Raw genomic sequence first — 17,754 nt, forward strand, 5'->3', positions numbered from 1 at the left:
CCAATTTACACAGATGTTTTCCTCTTTCAATTTACTTCTTTTACTGTTCAAAACACTTTCACTTATCTCCTTTTTTTTTCACTCCCTCTGGTCACCGCTTTTCCAGTCTCTTTTTTTAAAAAAAATCTCTTTAAAGTTTTAAATCCGGAGTACCTTGTATTCAGATATTGCACTTAATTTGCCTGGTCTCCACACTGTCCGCTTCTCCACCTCTCCTGCATGATCTTTGTCCCAGCTAGCTCTCCTTCTTCGGAGTGGCCATATTTAACCACCATTGCAGCCTGTCTTCTGGGGGAGTTTACCTAGCCAAGGAGGGGAGATGTGGCTCCCCTTGACCTGACAGGCGGTCTCCCCCTTCTTCCCCACCCCTTCAAGGTGGTTCTAACCCCATTCAGAGCCCTCTAACAGGTATAACACAGATTGAAGCAGCGCACAATCCTGGTCTTCGGTCCGTCCTCGAAGGAAATGCAACTGGAAATCTAATATCTCTTCCTATAGCTCCATGAACTGGAAAGAGGCTGCTCTCAATTCTAAATTCAAGAATTTACTGAATTTATTATGAATGTTAGATTCAAAAATAACACTTTTTTTATTGAACTTCAGGTTGCTAAAATCACAAAGCACACACTAACGTATCCCATCTCTTCCTATACAAGCTTAAGGTACATTTGCCAGGAACTGGAGGTCTTATTAGTTAGTGATGTATTGCTTTCCTCATGTTTCCCATGGCAGCTAGCAATATTTGTTACTTAATTTACTTAATACACACTTGATCTTAGCCAAAAGGCCGAGAAGTGATTACTTAATTTATTTAAATACCTTTTAAAACCATATGACTTCTAATATTATTAGAAAGTATTATTTATTTCTACTTTTGTGCTTATCAAGGAAAGCAAATTAAATATTTCAAAGCATCAACAAGTCATAGTCAGAGTAAAATGAGTTAAGAACAAATAAACAATTAAGAATGCTATTCATCTATCACTAATCGTCAGGGCAGATATAGGCAGTAGATGACTGATAAAAGCATATTAAACAAGTTAGACTATTCAATAGTTGACCTCCATTGTGCAGAGAAGTAACAGATGTTTAGCTTCTTCAGCCAATAAATTAGTACAAAAACACAGCTGTCTTTTTAGAAACTGGAAAGCAGATAAATATTGAATTACCTTCAAATGATACAAGATGATACCTGTGCTCAGAAGATCGTCATCAATGCCTATTAAATGAGGCAGCTCAGAATCTAATACAACTCCAATACCTTCTTTCCTCAAAGCTAAAGTTTGCTCCTGTAAACACAAACATGATAAAGCTTTCTTAAAAGACATTTTTGCATATTGATTCAATGGTTATATAATTTAACTGAGGGTAAAATCACCACAGTGTTAAAAGAAATATTGGAAATGACTATAATTACTACAAATAGCACAAACCATCAACATAAATCAGTTGAATCTTGATTTTAATTATTTAATAGAAAAGAAATGCAACTAACAAAATAGCATGAGTTAACATGTAAGTATCAAAGTTTTGGTATTTAGATATTTAGGAGCAAAAAGACTGATAATTGATTATTATCTGATAAATGACAAATTATCTGATAAATCTGACAAATCTCAAATCTGATAAAGACTGATAAATGATTAATATCACCCTTCAATAATTTTTGAACTCATAATGCCTGACCTATGGCAATGAGTTCCATAGATCCATTAAAAAAAATGTAGATCCTGGAAGTAATTTTAATTTGTACTTGGGGCTTCCATTGATACAGATGAACAGCATTCAGGTTTTTCATAAAACCTATTCAAAATATATATTTGATGGTTATATTTTGTTCTATTAAAGTTTCTAAAAACTCTTCAATAAAACATACTGTAATAACCCAGTTTATTTGTTTGAAACATGGAGCTATACAGGAAAATGCCACAATATTATTAATATAAGTGCTAACTAAAATATGCTTATAGGTGGTAACCAAAATTTCATACATTGGAAAGAATTTTTTAGTCCATCCTTATCAAATACACTTTTTCAGTTTAAAGCTACAAAATTATTCTTCAGTACATAGACTAAGTTTAAACCAACAAGAAATATTCAGGGACAGGCTTAGCTAATTTTGCAATCTTGCAGCTAAAACCTCCATACAATATTATGCTGACATGCAAAGATACATGATATAAAATTTACCGCAACCAAATCATGTAACTAGCATTACCAGCATCAAAAAACTCCAAAAGAAAAGAACTAGCTGGATTTCATATGGAAGATATTTAATGTTAATCTACTTGTGTTTTAAAAAATGGAATTGAACATTAATGTTTCCTACAAGTTTCATGCCTCATTTTGTCTTAATTGGTATAAATTAGTTTCTCCATAAAAACAGACATTCTAGATATGCTGACTTACAATTCCCTTTTTCCTTCAACCAGCATGGTTGATTATTTATATAGAGTCAGTGCCTCTCTAGGTCTGAAAACCAATATAAATGAAAAAGCCTGTAACACCACTAAACACAGTTGATTGTGTTTTAAAATATTACATTACCTAGCACAGCAACAAAAACTGAACGTGAGAACATCTATGGCTCAAATGCCACTTTCCCCCATCAAGACGGAGTCCATTGCTCCTGACAGATTAATTTCAGTCTGTCTAGCAACAGGCAATTTTGGGGAAAGTTACCTATTATGGCCTGGCACTTGAGCAACTGCTCCTTCACTACAGAATATGCTTTATGACATTTTCTATTATGTCACAAAATGTTTTATGGCAATTGTATGTCATAAAATGTTTTATAACACTTGTTAAAGTTTTGGGGTTTATTCCATGGGAGTCGTGGATCGCAGACTTAAACACATTCTATATAAGTTAGCCCATTTGAGGTACCTTGGTGCAAAAGTTGTTGCCCTACAATGCACTGTTTTGCCCAATAAAAGATTATACAGGACAGTTTTAGTAGTGTATAGATATATGGAGAATATCAATTTAGAAAAAGGTCAGTTCTGAATATGTGACTGAAGCATAAGTCAACTCACACATACGTAGAACAAAAGAATGAATACTGTATAAAGTATGAAGAGAATGAATGAGCTGAAGGAACAACTGAAGGAAAAATGGATGGATCAACAAGAAGGGGAAATCTAAGTTATGCAGTTTATGATAACACTAAAAATAAAGAAATGCCCATTTAAACAACATAGGCAATACATGAAGCAGTAGACATAGTGGAAGTAAGTATAGTTAAATATGGGAAGTTATACTGTATTTAGTGTTGTTGATAGAGAACCTATTTTAACTAAGTTTCATTTTCTTTAAAAAAAATTTCCCTGTTTTTTTACTGTTTTTCTGAGATCTGCATATTGTTGTTTACTCTTTCATGGTAAAAATTGCAGAAAATGGACCATCTGATTTTTGCCAATCCATCACATCTCATGTAACAACCCTGAAGCTATTTCAAGAGAATGCAACTGTCTTGAAATATGGGATAAAGGATAGCTAGAATGGAGTAGAAATAAAGAAACAATGCAACTTGTTTTGCTCTAGTAAAATATTGAATGTTAATACATTACTACTAGGAATGACTCTTTGGGTACATATGTGAATTATATACTACCCCAGAAGAAGCCATGATATGCTAACATTTTCACACAGGAATAAATCTATTCATTTTCACTGACATGATGCTGAAATTATAAGTTATAGGAAAATTAATACAAAAATGAGAATGACCAGCTAAAGGTCAAAACAGTACAAAAATACACTGATGTTTTTCTTGAATAAAAAAATATCCGATGTTTTGCAGACAGATGAAATGGCCTTTGAAAACCAATCAGTTTGATTTTGTGTACCCCACCATAACATAATTAATGCCTTGCTCTCTCAAATGTCATAGGTAATTGGCTTTGGTCAGATAGCTATGGATTTTGCTGATGTATTTTATATTTCCACAAATGTGTGAACTCTGCTTCCCAGTTAAGAACTTTGCTGATGTGTTTTATATTTCCACAAATGTGTGAAATCTGCTTGCTACTTAGAAATTTTTATTATGAGTATTTTTTTATCCAAGCTTAATATACTCCTGTATTGAAGCAACTTAGTTATGAACTAAGTTGTAAAACAGCTGCCTGATATAACACTACTGCATCTTTCACACAGTGTTCACAGTGGATCTGTAATATACTATATAGAGGTGGAGATAGAAGTCTAAAATAAACCCATCTTCTAATCCATCTTCTTGGGCTATCTTTTGGTGCATTTAATAATCTTATTACATAAAGCATTTCCATCATCAAATTAACTAGTACATACCCAGGAAAGCAACTAATAAATAAAATTCATACAACTTTGAAATGCCTTCTGACACATAATCAATATTAGGTTTAATAATACTTAAGAAAAACGGCACATGTTTGTCTTCTGGACTGAACTTTACAACCGAACATACTTTGCCTGTATCCATCCTCACCCAAGAATGTTCTTCTAACTGCTAAACCTAGTGAAAGTTTAGTGAAACTTCCAAGTGAAACTTCTAAAGTTCAAAAGAAAACAAAATCTGCATCAGTTTGCATCATTAAATATATATGCTATGTCTTATTTAGGCAGAAAACTTAAATGTCGCTCCTATGTTACATACCAGTAAATCCATGTTAGCTGTATTATACACTAAAGCAGGAGTGTCAAACTTGCGGCCAGCGAGCCAGATACATCACATGCTGGCCATGTTTGCCCCTGGTTTAGCAAAGGGGAAAAAAGTTGTGATATATCACGTGACAACGTGACATCGCAAGTTTGACACCCGTGCACTAAAGAAAGCTGGTCGAACTCAGTGAGATAAGTACCTCACAGATGGTCTCTTTTGCAAAGATATATCCATTCTGTTTGTACTTTATATCTTAGATGAATGTAAAATTTCTTAATGAAATCCTAAAAATGTCAATAGGTTTTATTATCATGACCAAAATAATTAGCAATAGGTCAAACTGTTAACTGTTTTGAATGAAAAGCTAAAATAGGTCCTCTAACAGAGAAAATAGCTCACAAATACATGAGATTTTGGAAAATTTAAACATTTGAAAGAAAATAAGGCATTTCTCAAAAAGTACTCTGTGGTAGCAATTTATTTATCACCCACAGAAAATTGTTCCAAGTAATGAGTAATTTCCACGAGTCTCAATTTCCCATATGAAACAATCTAACGAACCCCAATGGGTTAGTACCAAACACAACAAACCTACAGATCTGGACAAATATCCTTTGTGCCAGTCACTCTACCTCATCCCAACTCAACTCACAGGGTTGTTCTTGTGGGGGAAATAGGAGGAAGAAGTGTTGGATATGTTCACTGCCTTGAATTATTTGTAAAAATAAAAAAGACAGGATACAAATAAAATAATAAAATAATAAATTATAATATCCTTTTCCATATTGAATATAATTATGTACTATGATTTCTTTATCCTGTTCATATAAAACATGTCATACAATAAATCATGGAAGGACTTGTTATAGGGCTTGTTTTTAACCAGTCCTTCCAGTCATTCATTCAGGATTTAGATGTTCATCACATACTTAGAATAAAGAATAACAGAGTTGGAAGGCAACTTGCTAGTCCTTATCTTATCTTTTTATAGTTGAATAAAATTGATTTCAGTATTCTAAACTTTGGTCTGCTTTTCTTTTTTTGCCACTTCCTATTCCTTCTTACTAAAACTTTTCCTGTTCTTGCCACCTCCCAAGTCCCTAAAGTAAAGATCCAACTCCGTTACAGCAAAACATATATCTGAAGACCATCGGCCAACAGAAATGGCTTCGTGGTGAGGGGAGTACGTGTGGGCGCTCGCTGCAAGGTTGCTTCTACCGGCCGATAGATTTCCTCCCCATGCGCACTCACCTCTCCATGATGCCGCTTCTACCGGCTGATAGAAGCAGCTGGTGACTCTGCCTTCAGGGAGCTTCCATCAGCTGATAGAAGCAGCCTTGTGGAGAGTTGAGTGCGCATGGGGAGCTCTAGGTTGGGGTGCGTGGGGGGAGGACACTAAGTCACCCCTGAAAAGACGTCCTAGCTGTTTTTTCGGGGCTCAAAAAAAAAAAAAGAAAAAAAAAGATCCGGCCTTATTTTATGAGAAACACGGTAGAATATTTAAATGAATACCAGAGTGCATGTATTACATTCATTAAAAAATAAATTGAAAACATACAGGAGCAACATGGAGAACAGTAATCCAAATCCTGATGCAGCAGGTCTTCCAAAAATTAATATTTTACTATCTAGAGACTTTGGAATTTATTACACATTTTTAGAAATTAGCTTTTTATTCATATAATTACAGTACTATATTTAGAACAAAAGTATCAAGTCAGAACAAAAACAATGTATTTTTTAAAAAGAAAAGGAAACAATTTAAACACCATGTGATATATTAAAAAAGCGATGCTTAGAGACAAAAATATGTAATCCACATACTGCTGAGATTTCCTAGTTAGATTTTTCTTTCTCTCTATACTGTAAATAATGTTATCCTCATCAATCAAGAAAACCCATTAAAATTATGCTGCAAAATAAATAGGGAACGTGATGTTACACCACAAAGACTGTAAATAGCTTACCGTGAAAAACAGATGGCACTAAAGTACATCAATAGGCCTCAAAATTGAATGTCAGTTTGAAAAAGGCAGATGTAACATGCAGTTCTGACCAAATGAGCAACTACTAGAATGGTAGTTATAAGGATGTGGATTAATTATGCTATTCATTTCATGATGGTGGGAATGTGAAAGAATTACAATCATTATAGATGCTGTAATATACATTCTTTATTACTTTTCCCTCCTATGAACTGTTTACTAACTTCGCCTCACAAATACTGACATTTATTAACATACAAGGAAATTAGCAATCCCATTCTCAAGAACAATAGCATAATTAATGATCTATTAGTAGTTTTCATTGTGAAACATTTTACAGATTCAACTGTAGCTTTAACTTTTTTAGAATATGTAGCGTTAGCTTTTTGTGAAATGACTAAAATTAATACATAGTTTTTTAAATAAACATCTAACATCTGCAAAGATTCTATTAATTTCCCTCACAATATTTTGCCTAGTTCTGCTCACAATCAAAAACCTGTTGTAGATTTTAAAAAAAGCAGATAAAGGAATTTTATGCAACAGCAGCTAAGCTGGAAGCATTTGGTCTTTCTACGCACATTTGTGCTTTTTTGGTTTTTGTTTAACTACTGTGCCAAAGTGTAGCCATCTGCATCGCAAGAGAGGCTTTCAATGCTAATATATTGGAGAGCAGAATAAATCTCAATCTAAACATCAGAACAATGACAGAACTTAGAAAAACTAGCACATGTAATTTATTTTAATGGGAAAAGGAAAGAGAATTTGCTGATAATTAGAATGAGTGCTATAAACAAAGCATCTTGGAAATAAGATTAAAAATGTAGAACTTCTATCTCAGATTTAAAGTAGGGAAGGACATATGTGTTTATTCTGTTACTGATATTATGAGAAATAATAATGACTGGAGAAATCTTAAAGATATTGTTTAATCAATCAGCAAAGGATTTTCTTTAGCATGATGCTTCCTTTTCACTTGCTTCCTAACTAGAGACTCCAGGTCACAATAAAACGTAAACTTCCCTAACAAATTAATTGGTAAAAATTAGGCAAATTATGTTAATTTACAGAGGTTACTTTTGATCGTCAATCACATGAAGTATGTGTGTGTGTGTGACCACTCATTCAGCAACCATTAGAAATTACAATAGCACTGAATGATGGTTCTTATGACCAGTTCTTGAAGTTCCAGCTGTCCCAGAAAGCCAGCAATATGAGATTGTGATCTGGATGCTTGGCAACTACCTTATACTTATGACAGCTGAAGGATCTCACAATGACATGATTACTATTTGTGAGATTCTCTGCTGCCTTCCCACAAGCAAACTCAATGGGGAAGCCAGCAGGGAAGGTTGCAAGTTGCTCTGGTAACTCTCCCGCCCAACAGCAGGCACCCCTAGCCCCACTGCGTTTGTGCTATGCTGATCTTGACACACCTTTGCACATCCTGCAGCAGCCACTCCCACCTGCCACATTTACACAACACCAGTCCCTCATGTGATGTCCCACAGCCAACCAGTCTTGCAAGTTCCTGCCATCTGTCCCACTGACTTATATTGTGAGAAGCCAACAGAATGTTGCAAAGAGGCTCTTGTGTAATGCAAGAGATTCTAGTTTAATAAGCAAAGCACAACAATGGCAACAGGGACTGCCAGAATTGCCATTGTTTTGCGATTTACATAGCATTTTATGACTGCGTTACTTAGCGATGGAAATTCTGCTCCCAATTACTGTCATTAACCAAGGACTAATTGATTAGTTATATATTTTATTTTTAGAAAGAAATGAAATATGTAATTTTGGAAATTTGGTGAAGTCAGATATAAGGAAATATCAAATGCCCCACTTGTAATTTATAAATAAGGCTAATTCATCAGAAAATATTATTTCAGATATATTATACCCAACACAGAATGCTTAATGCTTGGTGAAAGCATTCTGTCTTGAATAGTGCTGTTAGCTTGGTGGATTTTCAACATTTTGGCTTATTTTCTTTTGAAAGCAGGTATCAGAATTTCACTTTTTAATGTGTGCCAGTGCGTTCACAGAAAAAAATGGAAATAAATGTTATCTTACCTTGCCTTATTTTATCAATAGCACTTATATATTGCACGATAGTGAGATTTATATACTGCACTATTGTGCTATACACCACTCTCTGAGCAATTAACAGTGTCAGCCTATTGCCCCCAACAATCTGCATCCTCATTTTACTGACCTCGGAAGGATGGAAGACTGAGTCAACTTGGAGCCACTCAAGATCAAACTCCTGGTTGTGGGCAGAATTAGTCTGCAATACTGCATTCTAACCACTATGCCACCAAGGAGATCAACAATGGATTTCCATGTTGGCAATCTAAGAAATGTGAAGGCTTTTTAACTAACCTGATTTAGTCTTGATCTATTATAGCTTTATTGTGATTTCAAATTAACATGCATATCAATGTAAGTTTCAGAAGAAAAATGTATTTAAAGATTTAAATCTAGTTTTGAATGATATTCCTAAAATATGTTATTTTATTAAAAGCTTTAACTAACATTGGGGGCACAGCAAAGAGGATAATTTTAGATAAGTAGAAAGAAATTTATTATCTTGTTTTTCAGGAACAGATCCAGGATTTTAGTTTATTATCTATTTTTTAAAAACTCCTTATGTTTTAAAAATGAGATGCTATGCTGTCCAGATTTATTTCTATATTCAACAGAATTATAATTAATTCATTATATAGATATATTTATGCTACCATGCCTTTGTTACCTCTTTTTGATTGTGTTTAATTTATTTAACCACAATATTTAGGGGTTTTTTTCTTCATTGCATTATCCCTATTCAGTGTAAATATTATAGATTAAAATGTGTAGATTTTACCTAATTTAACATAGGATTGTTTTTTTTTAATAGCCAATTTTACAGTCACCAAAATATCTTTTTTCATAAAGGTTATCCTAGACCTACAACCACAATTCAGACCAGAATCCTGTTTGTTGAACAAAGCAGTCATTACACAAAACACTAAGGTGACCACAATTGCAATCTCTGCACTTCTAGTTGTGGTTGTTAAGCAATCTCTCAGATTTAGTGAAACAGATGGCACAAAAGAGCTGCCTAATGGGAGGATTTCAGCTGTGGTAATAAAGGCAGCCTTAAGTTACAGTACTTAGGCAGGATAAAAACACATAAGTAAAAAAATACAGTAGGATTAGTTTAATAAAAGAGAATATTTGTAGCTCAGGTTTGACATGAGGGGTCCTTGGTGCTCTATGAGCTTGTTTATTTTCTTGCAGATGTTTCATTACCCAAACTGGATTACATCATCAGTGCTAGTAAAGAGTGCTGTTTGCTGTCAGTTTCTATTCTAGTGGTTTGCCTGTCAGTGCTGGTAGGGGTAGTCTTACGAGATCCTTTGGTTGGGCTGTTTGCTGTTGGCTTCTTTGGCAGTTGTTTGATTGGGGTATTGTTTACTTGATTGTTGGTCTGATGTTAACCCTGAAGTTAATCTATGCTGATCTAGATGCTGATTGCTGGTGGAGAGGTGCTTGGGTCTTTTTGATCCTTTTTGGGATGAGTGACAGTCCCTTGCAAAGTCCGTAGATATCGTAAATGTCCCTTATGTCTGCTCATGGCTGATTTCTCCGAATGCCAGACTTCTAGAAATTCCCTTCCATTTTTGGCCTTGGCTTGGTCTAGGTTGGTCACATTTTTACCAATTGAAACTATGGTTAAATCTGTCTATATGTTGTGGAATTAAAGAGTTGCACAATGTAAGGATTACAACAACCACTATGTAGGACAAACAGGCAGAAGACTGGCAGAATGCATCTACAAACACCAACTAGCAGTCAGAAGACATGATGAAAATTCTTTAAGAGCAGCAAGGACCCCTCAGGATTAACTTATCTGTTCATGTTTCCTGTCTAGTCTACCTGGGAAGGATAACATTTATAGCAGGGGTCTCAAACGTGCGGCCTGCAGGCCAATTGCAGCCCGCAGGACGATATCCTGTGGCCCCCACCATGATATGAAAGTATAATATTAGTGCGGCCCGCAGGGGGAATGGACCTCTGAAGGAAGTCCCGCCTGCCGTTCCTCGTCATGGCTTCTTCTCCACCCTGAACTTTAACAAGTCCAAGCACAGGTCCAGACTTACTGATGATCATCTTCAAGCCATACTGAGGGTCTCAAATGCCTCCTCTCTCAAGCCAAATGTGGCTCAGATATGAGAGGAAGCGTTGTCAAGTCTCTGGCAGCAAGGAGTAAGCTGGAGAAGCCATGTTCTGAGGAACTGTTCATGATCTTCATTCAATGTTCCATTCATGTGTTCAGGACAGTTCATGTATTGGAGAAATCATTAACTGTTGATGACATTTGAGGATTTTTTTTAACAAAGTTTTTTGTGGAATCCCTTATGCAGCCCAGCCTCACCCAGACTCTGCCTCCAGCGGCCCCCAGGTAAATTGAGTTTGAGACCCGTGATTTATAGGAAATTATCTCTAGTGGGCAATTTCTACTAGGAAGAGTTTTATTTTTTATTTTTTTTAAAAAAAACCTGTTTATCATTGTTAGTCCCTAATCAAATGTACTCTTCCTATAGCCCTGGCTCTTTTTAAGGAAAGAAGTCTACAGAAGCAGCCACAGATGTTGTACATATTATTAGGCCAAGCAATGGCACACTGCTTTGCTGTTGCTGCAAGTCCCATAATTATAGTCAATCTTCTATTCAACTAATCAACTAGCTTTTCAATTGCCAGTAAGTGGGAAACAGCCCCAAAGGATTCCAATCTACCTAGATGTACACATCTCAGAAGCAAATCAGTCACATTAATTCATCAAACCAGCTTAGAGGTTAAAGCACAAAAGTTTGCACTAAGGCTCATCCTAGAGACCGTACTCCAAAAGTAGTATCAGAAGTAAGAAGTGGGCAAAACCAAAACAAAAGTTAAATTCGATTTAATGCAATTGAAACAAAGTAATTAAACAGAATTAAAGTGATTGATTATTTAATAGGTAGGCTGCATTAAACTTCTCAATCAAACACCAAATTTTGAAGGGGCTCGGTAAAACACAAATTGTACAAGTCAAAGATAGTGAGACAGCCACATGTATTTCCAGAAACTAGGTCCAACAACCCACATTTACATTTCTTCTTAAATATAGGTCAGACTTACATGCTTTATTATTTTAAAAAACTTTTTGTTTTGTTTTGAAAGCCAGTTTAGAAGGTTTTCTTGTTGTTATGCTTTTTTATTTTGTATTTTTAAGGAAATATATGGTAGCTCATCCATTGATCAGTCTTCCATTCTCCAACCTCCCAGATGAGTCCCACAAAATATTGCATAATGACAGACTCAGGTGGGATTCAAATTTTTTAACAACCAGTTATGTGGGCGTGGCTTAGTTGGTGGATGTGGCTTGGTGATCATGTGACTGGGTGGGCGTGGCCAACTTGACATCACTCACATCGAGGGGCGCTTCTCCTTGCCTGGCCTCTCATGACTGTGGGGATGCTGCAACGGCCATAAGGGTGAAAAATAGTCATAAGTCACTTTTTTCAGTGCCATTGTAACTTTGAATGGCCACTAAATGAACTGTTGTAAGTCAAGGATTACCTGTACAAAAATACAAAAAGCTTCTATGCTTGCAAACAGCTGCCCTAAATATCAATAATTAGATTAAAAATACCTGCAAGCCAGAGTTACAAATCAGGCAGGGTGCCAGAGCACCTTAGGGAATTAAAATAGTTAAAATGCAATGATAACTATCAGCAGCCAACTCTTGCTCATAAAGTGAAAACCTTTAGCAGAGAGGGTCATTTAAGCTCTCCAGAAAGAGCATATCCAGGAGAAGCAATCCTTAGATCCACTTGCACTACTTAAAGACACCAGCTGGTCTCTCTCACCTCCTAAGATACTCTAAGGAAATCATCCAGATTTAAGGAAAGATCACATGCCCTCCCAGAAAGGCAGTAAAAAAACAGTGCCAAGCTTGCATCCTGCCTATTGGAAATACACCCCAAAAGAACAGTGCCAGATTCCACTAAAGCAGTGAAGGAAGACCCCCCGCTCCCCAGATTTTTTTAAAAAAAAGCAGGAAAAAATTCAAACACAATACAAATAATTAAGTCACAACAGTAGCTGTTGCTTATTAAACCAATTACCACAACAAATAGACACAGGAACTAGCCAGATTTCTCAACCCAGTTTCTTTTCAGGAACAGAGATTAGCCTTTTTCCTTGCAAACAAAGCTGAATAGGGAAAATTATCCCATCAATAAACACAGGATTAAACATTACCAAGCACAGAATTAAACTTCACCAAAAACCAGTTTTAGACCAAAACTCAGAAAGGATATGTAAACTCATGTTTGAATGTCAATCTTTCTAACTAGCCAAGAAGCCTTGCTGAATGTCACTCATCTTGGTTCCTTGTCATTAAAACTTTCTTTCCAACAACTCTGCTTCGTTATTCAATTATTTCTTCAAAGTGGTAACTCCAACAGGGGAGTATTTCCTCCAAACAGCCGTGTAAAAAGCTCAAAACAACCCTTCCCCTTTAAGAAAGTCAAGCTGTCAGGTTTCCAAGTGAAATGGGCACACATATGTCAATTTCGGGCTGGATACAAGCAAAGTACCAGCAAAGGAGGAAAAAAAACCCGCCAGAGAAGCTCCAGTGACAGGAAGTGTAGTTCTGCCAAGAATGTAATAAGGGTTAACAAAGAGGCAGTTTCTGTAAGCAACAACATCTGAATGTTTCCTTCCTGCCTTCCCTACAGGATTAGGCCTGTAAAGTGAAAAAAAACAAAAGTAGTTTTCTTCTAACAACCAGTTCTCTGAACCGCTTAGAAAGCTAACAACAGGTTCTAAAGAATAGGTGCGAATTGGTAGAATCCCACCCCTGGATAGACTTCGACTTTCACTGGATTGATCCTCAAGTTGAGGAATATTAATATTTTTAACTGCTTATAAAAACAATGAATGCAACATCCCTACTCTCTCCCAGCTTAGGAAGATCACAAAAATATGTAGCATGGTGCGCTTAAGATGTTAGACCAGAACTGGGAAGATCTAAGTTCAAATCAGTCATCAAAATTGACAGGATGACTTAGTGCAAGCCACCACCTTAAGCTAATGTCCCTTGTGGGACTGTTATAGGGAAAAATTGGAGAATTATTATGTATATCACCTTATGTACCTAGAGAGAAAGTGAGATATAATTATAACAAAATAAATAAGCAAGTAAACATCTCAGGGGGCGCATTCCCTCTCACATCTGACCATCTAAAAATGCTGGAATCCAGTAAATCAGACATTAGTTAAAATACAATAAAAAAAAAGTTTCTTACATTTTAATTGAACACCAAGTTTAATATAACCCTAATTGATTTAAGAATTTTTTTAAAATCTTCCTTAGATCTTGTATGTCATTCAATAAATATAATGGATTGCCTTTTTAGGTTTAAAAATATTAAGAAAAATTAGAAAAAGATGATTTTTTTTTTTAGCAGTTTAGAAAGGCAGCTGGACAAATACATAATACAAAAGGCCACACTATACAACACCGTTAAAATCTTTTCATTTAACATGCATATTTTAAAAAATTGAGTGAAGCTGATAATTATGAGAATTATGGTAAGCAGAAAGGAAGAATTTAACTCTTTCTTTTTCACTGCAATCACTGGAGATTACTCCTAATGAAAATAGCATCTTCAAAAAAGAAAAAATAAGCCTCTTATGATTAACACTTTTGCTACCAGTGTAATTTGAATGAATAACAAAGGAAACTAATTTTTAACTCTTTGTGCAAGTTTCTGTGCATCCGCAAACAATGATGCTTTATATGCTTTTTTTAGCCAGAAGTGCATTATTGTGTTACAATCTGCAGCTATTACAATGTTTTGCAGTTCTTCAAATTGCTATCTAGATAAAATATGAGGCTAGATTATTCCAATTTATTTTTTCCCAATATAACCAAAGTTTCACATACAAGGGAAACAAATTTCTGTATCAGCAGTGACATCTAGTGATCAGAAAAAATCAAGGACAAGTATTGTGAAACTAGATGTTGATGAATATTTTCCTTTCAGGAAAAGAATGCAGTCCGAGTATCTCAAGGTACAGTCTTTTTAGATGTTGTCTGAACTTCTTAGTATTTATACAGGGATTTTTTTCAAAAGGCATAAGAGATTATAACTGCATATGATAGAAAAGGTTTACATCTGTAGAGAATGTGATCCTGATACAAGAGTTAAATACATAGCCAGAACCTGAATGGTATTCAGAAGAAGAAGCTAGACAATGTCATCAAAGCTCAGTATGCCAAAGAAAGTGCATGGTGTAGAAGGTTACTTCATGTTGCTCATTCTGCAACTAGGAGACGTTTCAGGCTGAATCTGCATTTCCTCAGAAGAGCTAAAGCTATATCTAATGCTATTCCCGAACATTCCTTTAAATTCTCATCCCAATCTCTGCAGAGAGCTATTGCAAATCCAAGTAGAGCTGTTATCACTTGTAAAGGTACAATAAATAAAAGATGCCAGTATTGTTCATAACTCATGCTTGAAGAAACATATGCCTTTAAATATACTGAGCATGCAAATATATTTATTATTTCTTAAGAAAATTTATATGGCCACCTAACTCATTCTTTGTGTCTCCGAGCAGCTTACAAGGATAAACCCCCAATACAAAAACCAATGACCCACTATACCCACCTTGGTGACAAAAATCAGACAAACCACTTGATAGAATCCATATCACTCAGGGATCTCCAGGCCCATTGGCAGAACCATGTCTTCAGGGCCATGAGAAAGAGTGTCAAAATGGAGACCAGTCTTATCTTTGTTGAGATGACATTCCACAGGGAGGAAGCTACTGCAGAGAAAGCTCTTAATTTTTGAACCCACTAGATGGATCTCCTTAGTAAAATCCTTACTCCCCTACGAACTCTGTTATCAGCTTAGATAAACCAAGACTGCAATTTAGGTAGTTTATTATATATTTCTTTCATTCTGTTCTGAGAAAATTTGAGAAAAACATTCCCAACTGTACCTAGCCTACATAAATAAGCAACATAGAATTGTACAAATGTCACATACACAATGCCACCTTAAACTGTACATTAAATCACATATTATGCTCTTGGTTTCATTACTGTATTCCATGACCATCATTCTCAACCAGCTTGTTAGATTTGTGTTTCTAAAACAATGCCCAAATGGTGGATAATACATGGATTTGGAGACAAAATGTCAACCATGTTAGTAGACAGAAATCAGCATTATGATAGTCTAAAAGAAAACGTACTAGTTTATCACACGCTATAATCCTGCACCATTTCTTATTTTCTAACAAATGAACAAAAGGCAGCATGAGGGTTAATTTAACTTGAACTCCTGGTACACATGAACCCATACCAAATATAAGTATTTTTACATTTAACTCAAAAAATGAAATAGCAATACCACTTAAGATGTATATACCGCTGTGGAAACCTTGAGCCATTCAGAATCAATCTCCTGGAGAGAACAGTGAGTTAGCCTGCAGTATTGCATTCTAATTACTATGTCACCACAGCTATAGATGATACCTATCTAAAAATGATAGCCTAAATATGAAAAACAATGTGCATGCCCGGAAATTTTCCTTCACTCTCTTTGTAAGTGCAGTATTCAATGCTAGACACATTGTTTAAACAGCAGTCATATTTTCCCATCCCACACTTTTTACACTTGCTGATCACAACTTGTCTAACAAACAGTTCTTGGCAACTCATGCATTTGGAACAATTTTGTAAAAACTCCTATTGTTTAATAATATTGTTGTAATATGGATTTTAAGCATAATTTATTTTATTTTTTATAAAAGAAGCAGAAGTATGTGTGCTGGCGATAACACTAGCTGCAAAATCTTTATTAAATAAAATCACAGATCACAAAGATCTGTGGTAGATCACCTTCTATCTCCCTAAATCTTTTAATCAGGTAAATTCACAACCAGGCAGGTGGAAAGGTTTATTTTGTAAAGTTTTACATATTCAATCAAGTCTATATATCAAAGCCTTAAGATCGGATGTGTTAATGTTTCGTCCCATCTTTTGTGTTATCATTCAAGTCATGAAGCTTTCATATTTTTCACACTTATGACTGTTGCAGCATCCCATGGTCACATGATCAAAATTCAGAGGTTTGGCAACTGGCATGTATTTATGACGGTTGGAGTGTCCCAAGGCCATGTGATCAACTTTTGCGACCTTCTGACAAGCAAAATCAATGGGGAAGCCAAATTCACTTAACAACTATGTTACTAGTTTAACATCTGCAGTGATTCGATTAACAATTGTGGCAAGAAAGGTCATAAAATGGAGCAAAATTCACTTAACAAATGTTTTGCTTAGCAAACAAAAATGCTGGGCTCAATTGTGGTGATAAGTCGAGGACTACTTGTATAATATGCTGAAGATATGTCAACCAGAAGTATATATAGTACTGCAGAACAGACCAACATGACCTTTATTTACGTGAGATCATCCCTACAGAGGGAAGGTTTTATTTCTTTATATCTTTTTCTTAACTTGGGAGCTGTCTTTTTTATTCAGGCATATATTGGGCAATATTCATTAGACACTAAAGGTAGTCAAAGTTAGTTTTGGGATTCCCCTTTGAGCTTCTTCATTTTTTCATTTTTTATTTATGTGTTACCTAGCTTGCTTCTGATTGGTCAGCTTGATATCCTCCAGGCCACCACCACTTCCAGTTTCTACTAATTACCAATCGCTCCCTCCCTTCACCAGGGAACATAATAGATACCATGGCTACCCTGGTAATATAACAGGTATTGTGGCTTAGCAGATCACAAAATCTTTCATCCTTTTACTTGGTAGACAGCTGATTATTTAAGCTCTCTATCTAAATATAATTTCCTAATAAAGATTTCCTTCTTTTTTTTAAAAGATAAACACTAATCTCCAGAATTCCTCCTGCAAATTCCAACATTATTGTTATTTCTCTCTGTATGCATATTCTACTGCATAAAGCTATTCCAGCAGTTCTTGTTTATCCATTCACTCAATCTGAAGAAGTCCCTTCACAGCTGTTAGCAATCCTTTTTTGCTTTTACAGCCCTGAATAATTTGGT

The 17,754-nt window shown here is 35.4% G+C and overlaps 1 protein-coding gene across 4 annotated transcripts in view; it reads right to left on the bottom strand.

The window, feature by feature from the left end:
• Positions 1-17,754, bottom strand: part of KIF16B (kinesin family member 16B) — a 146,126-nt gene that overhangs the window by 98,480 nt on the left and 29,892 nt on the right. For all 4 annotated transcript variants that reach the window (XM_026712865.2, XM_026712864.2, XM_026712861.2 and 1 more), the window contains exon 13: positions 1,170-1,289. In XM_026712865.2, coding sequence (XP_026568650.2) covers positions 1,170-1,289 — 120 coding nt within the window. The remainder of the gene's footprint in view (positions 1-1,169; positions 1,290-17,754) is intronic.

The sequence above is a fragment of the Pseudonaja textilis genome, chromosome 1, assembly GCF_049901715.1.
Source record: "Pseudonaja textilis isolate UNSWEBS1 chromosome 1, rPseTex1.2, whole genome shotgun sequence".
In the NCBI taxonomy this organism is placed as follows: domain Eukaryota; kingdom Metazoa; phylum Chordata; class Lepidosauria; order Squamata; family Elapidae; genus Pseudonaja; species Pseudonaja textilis.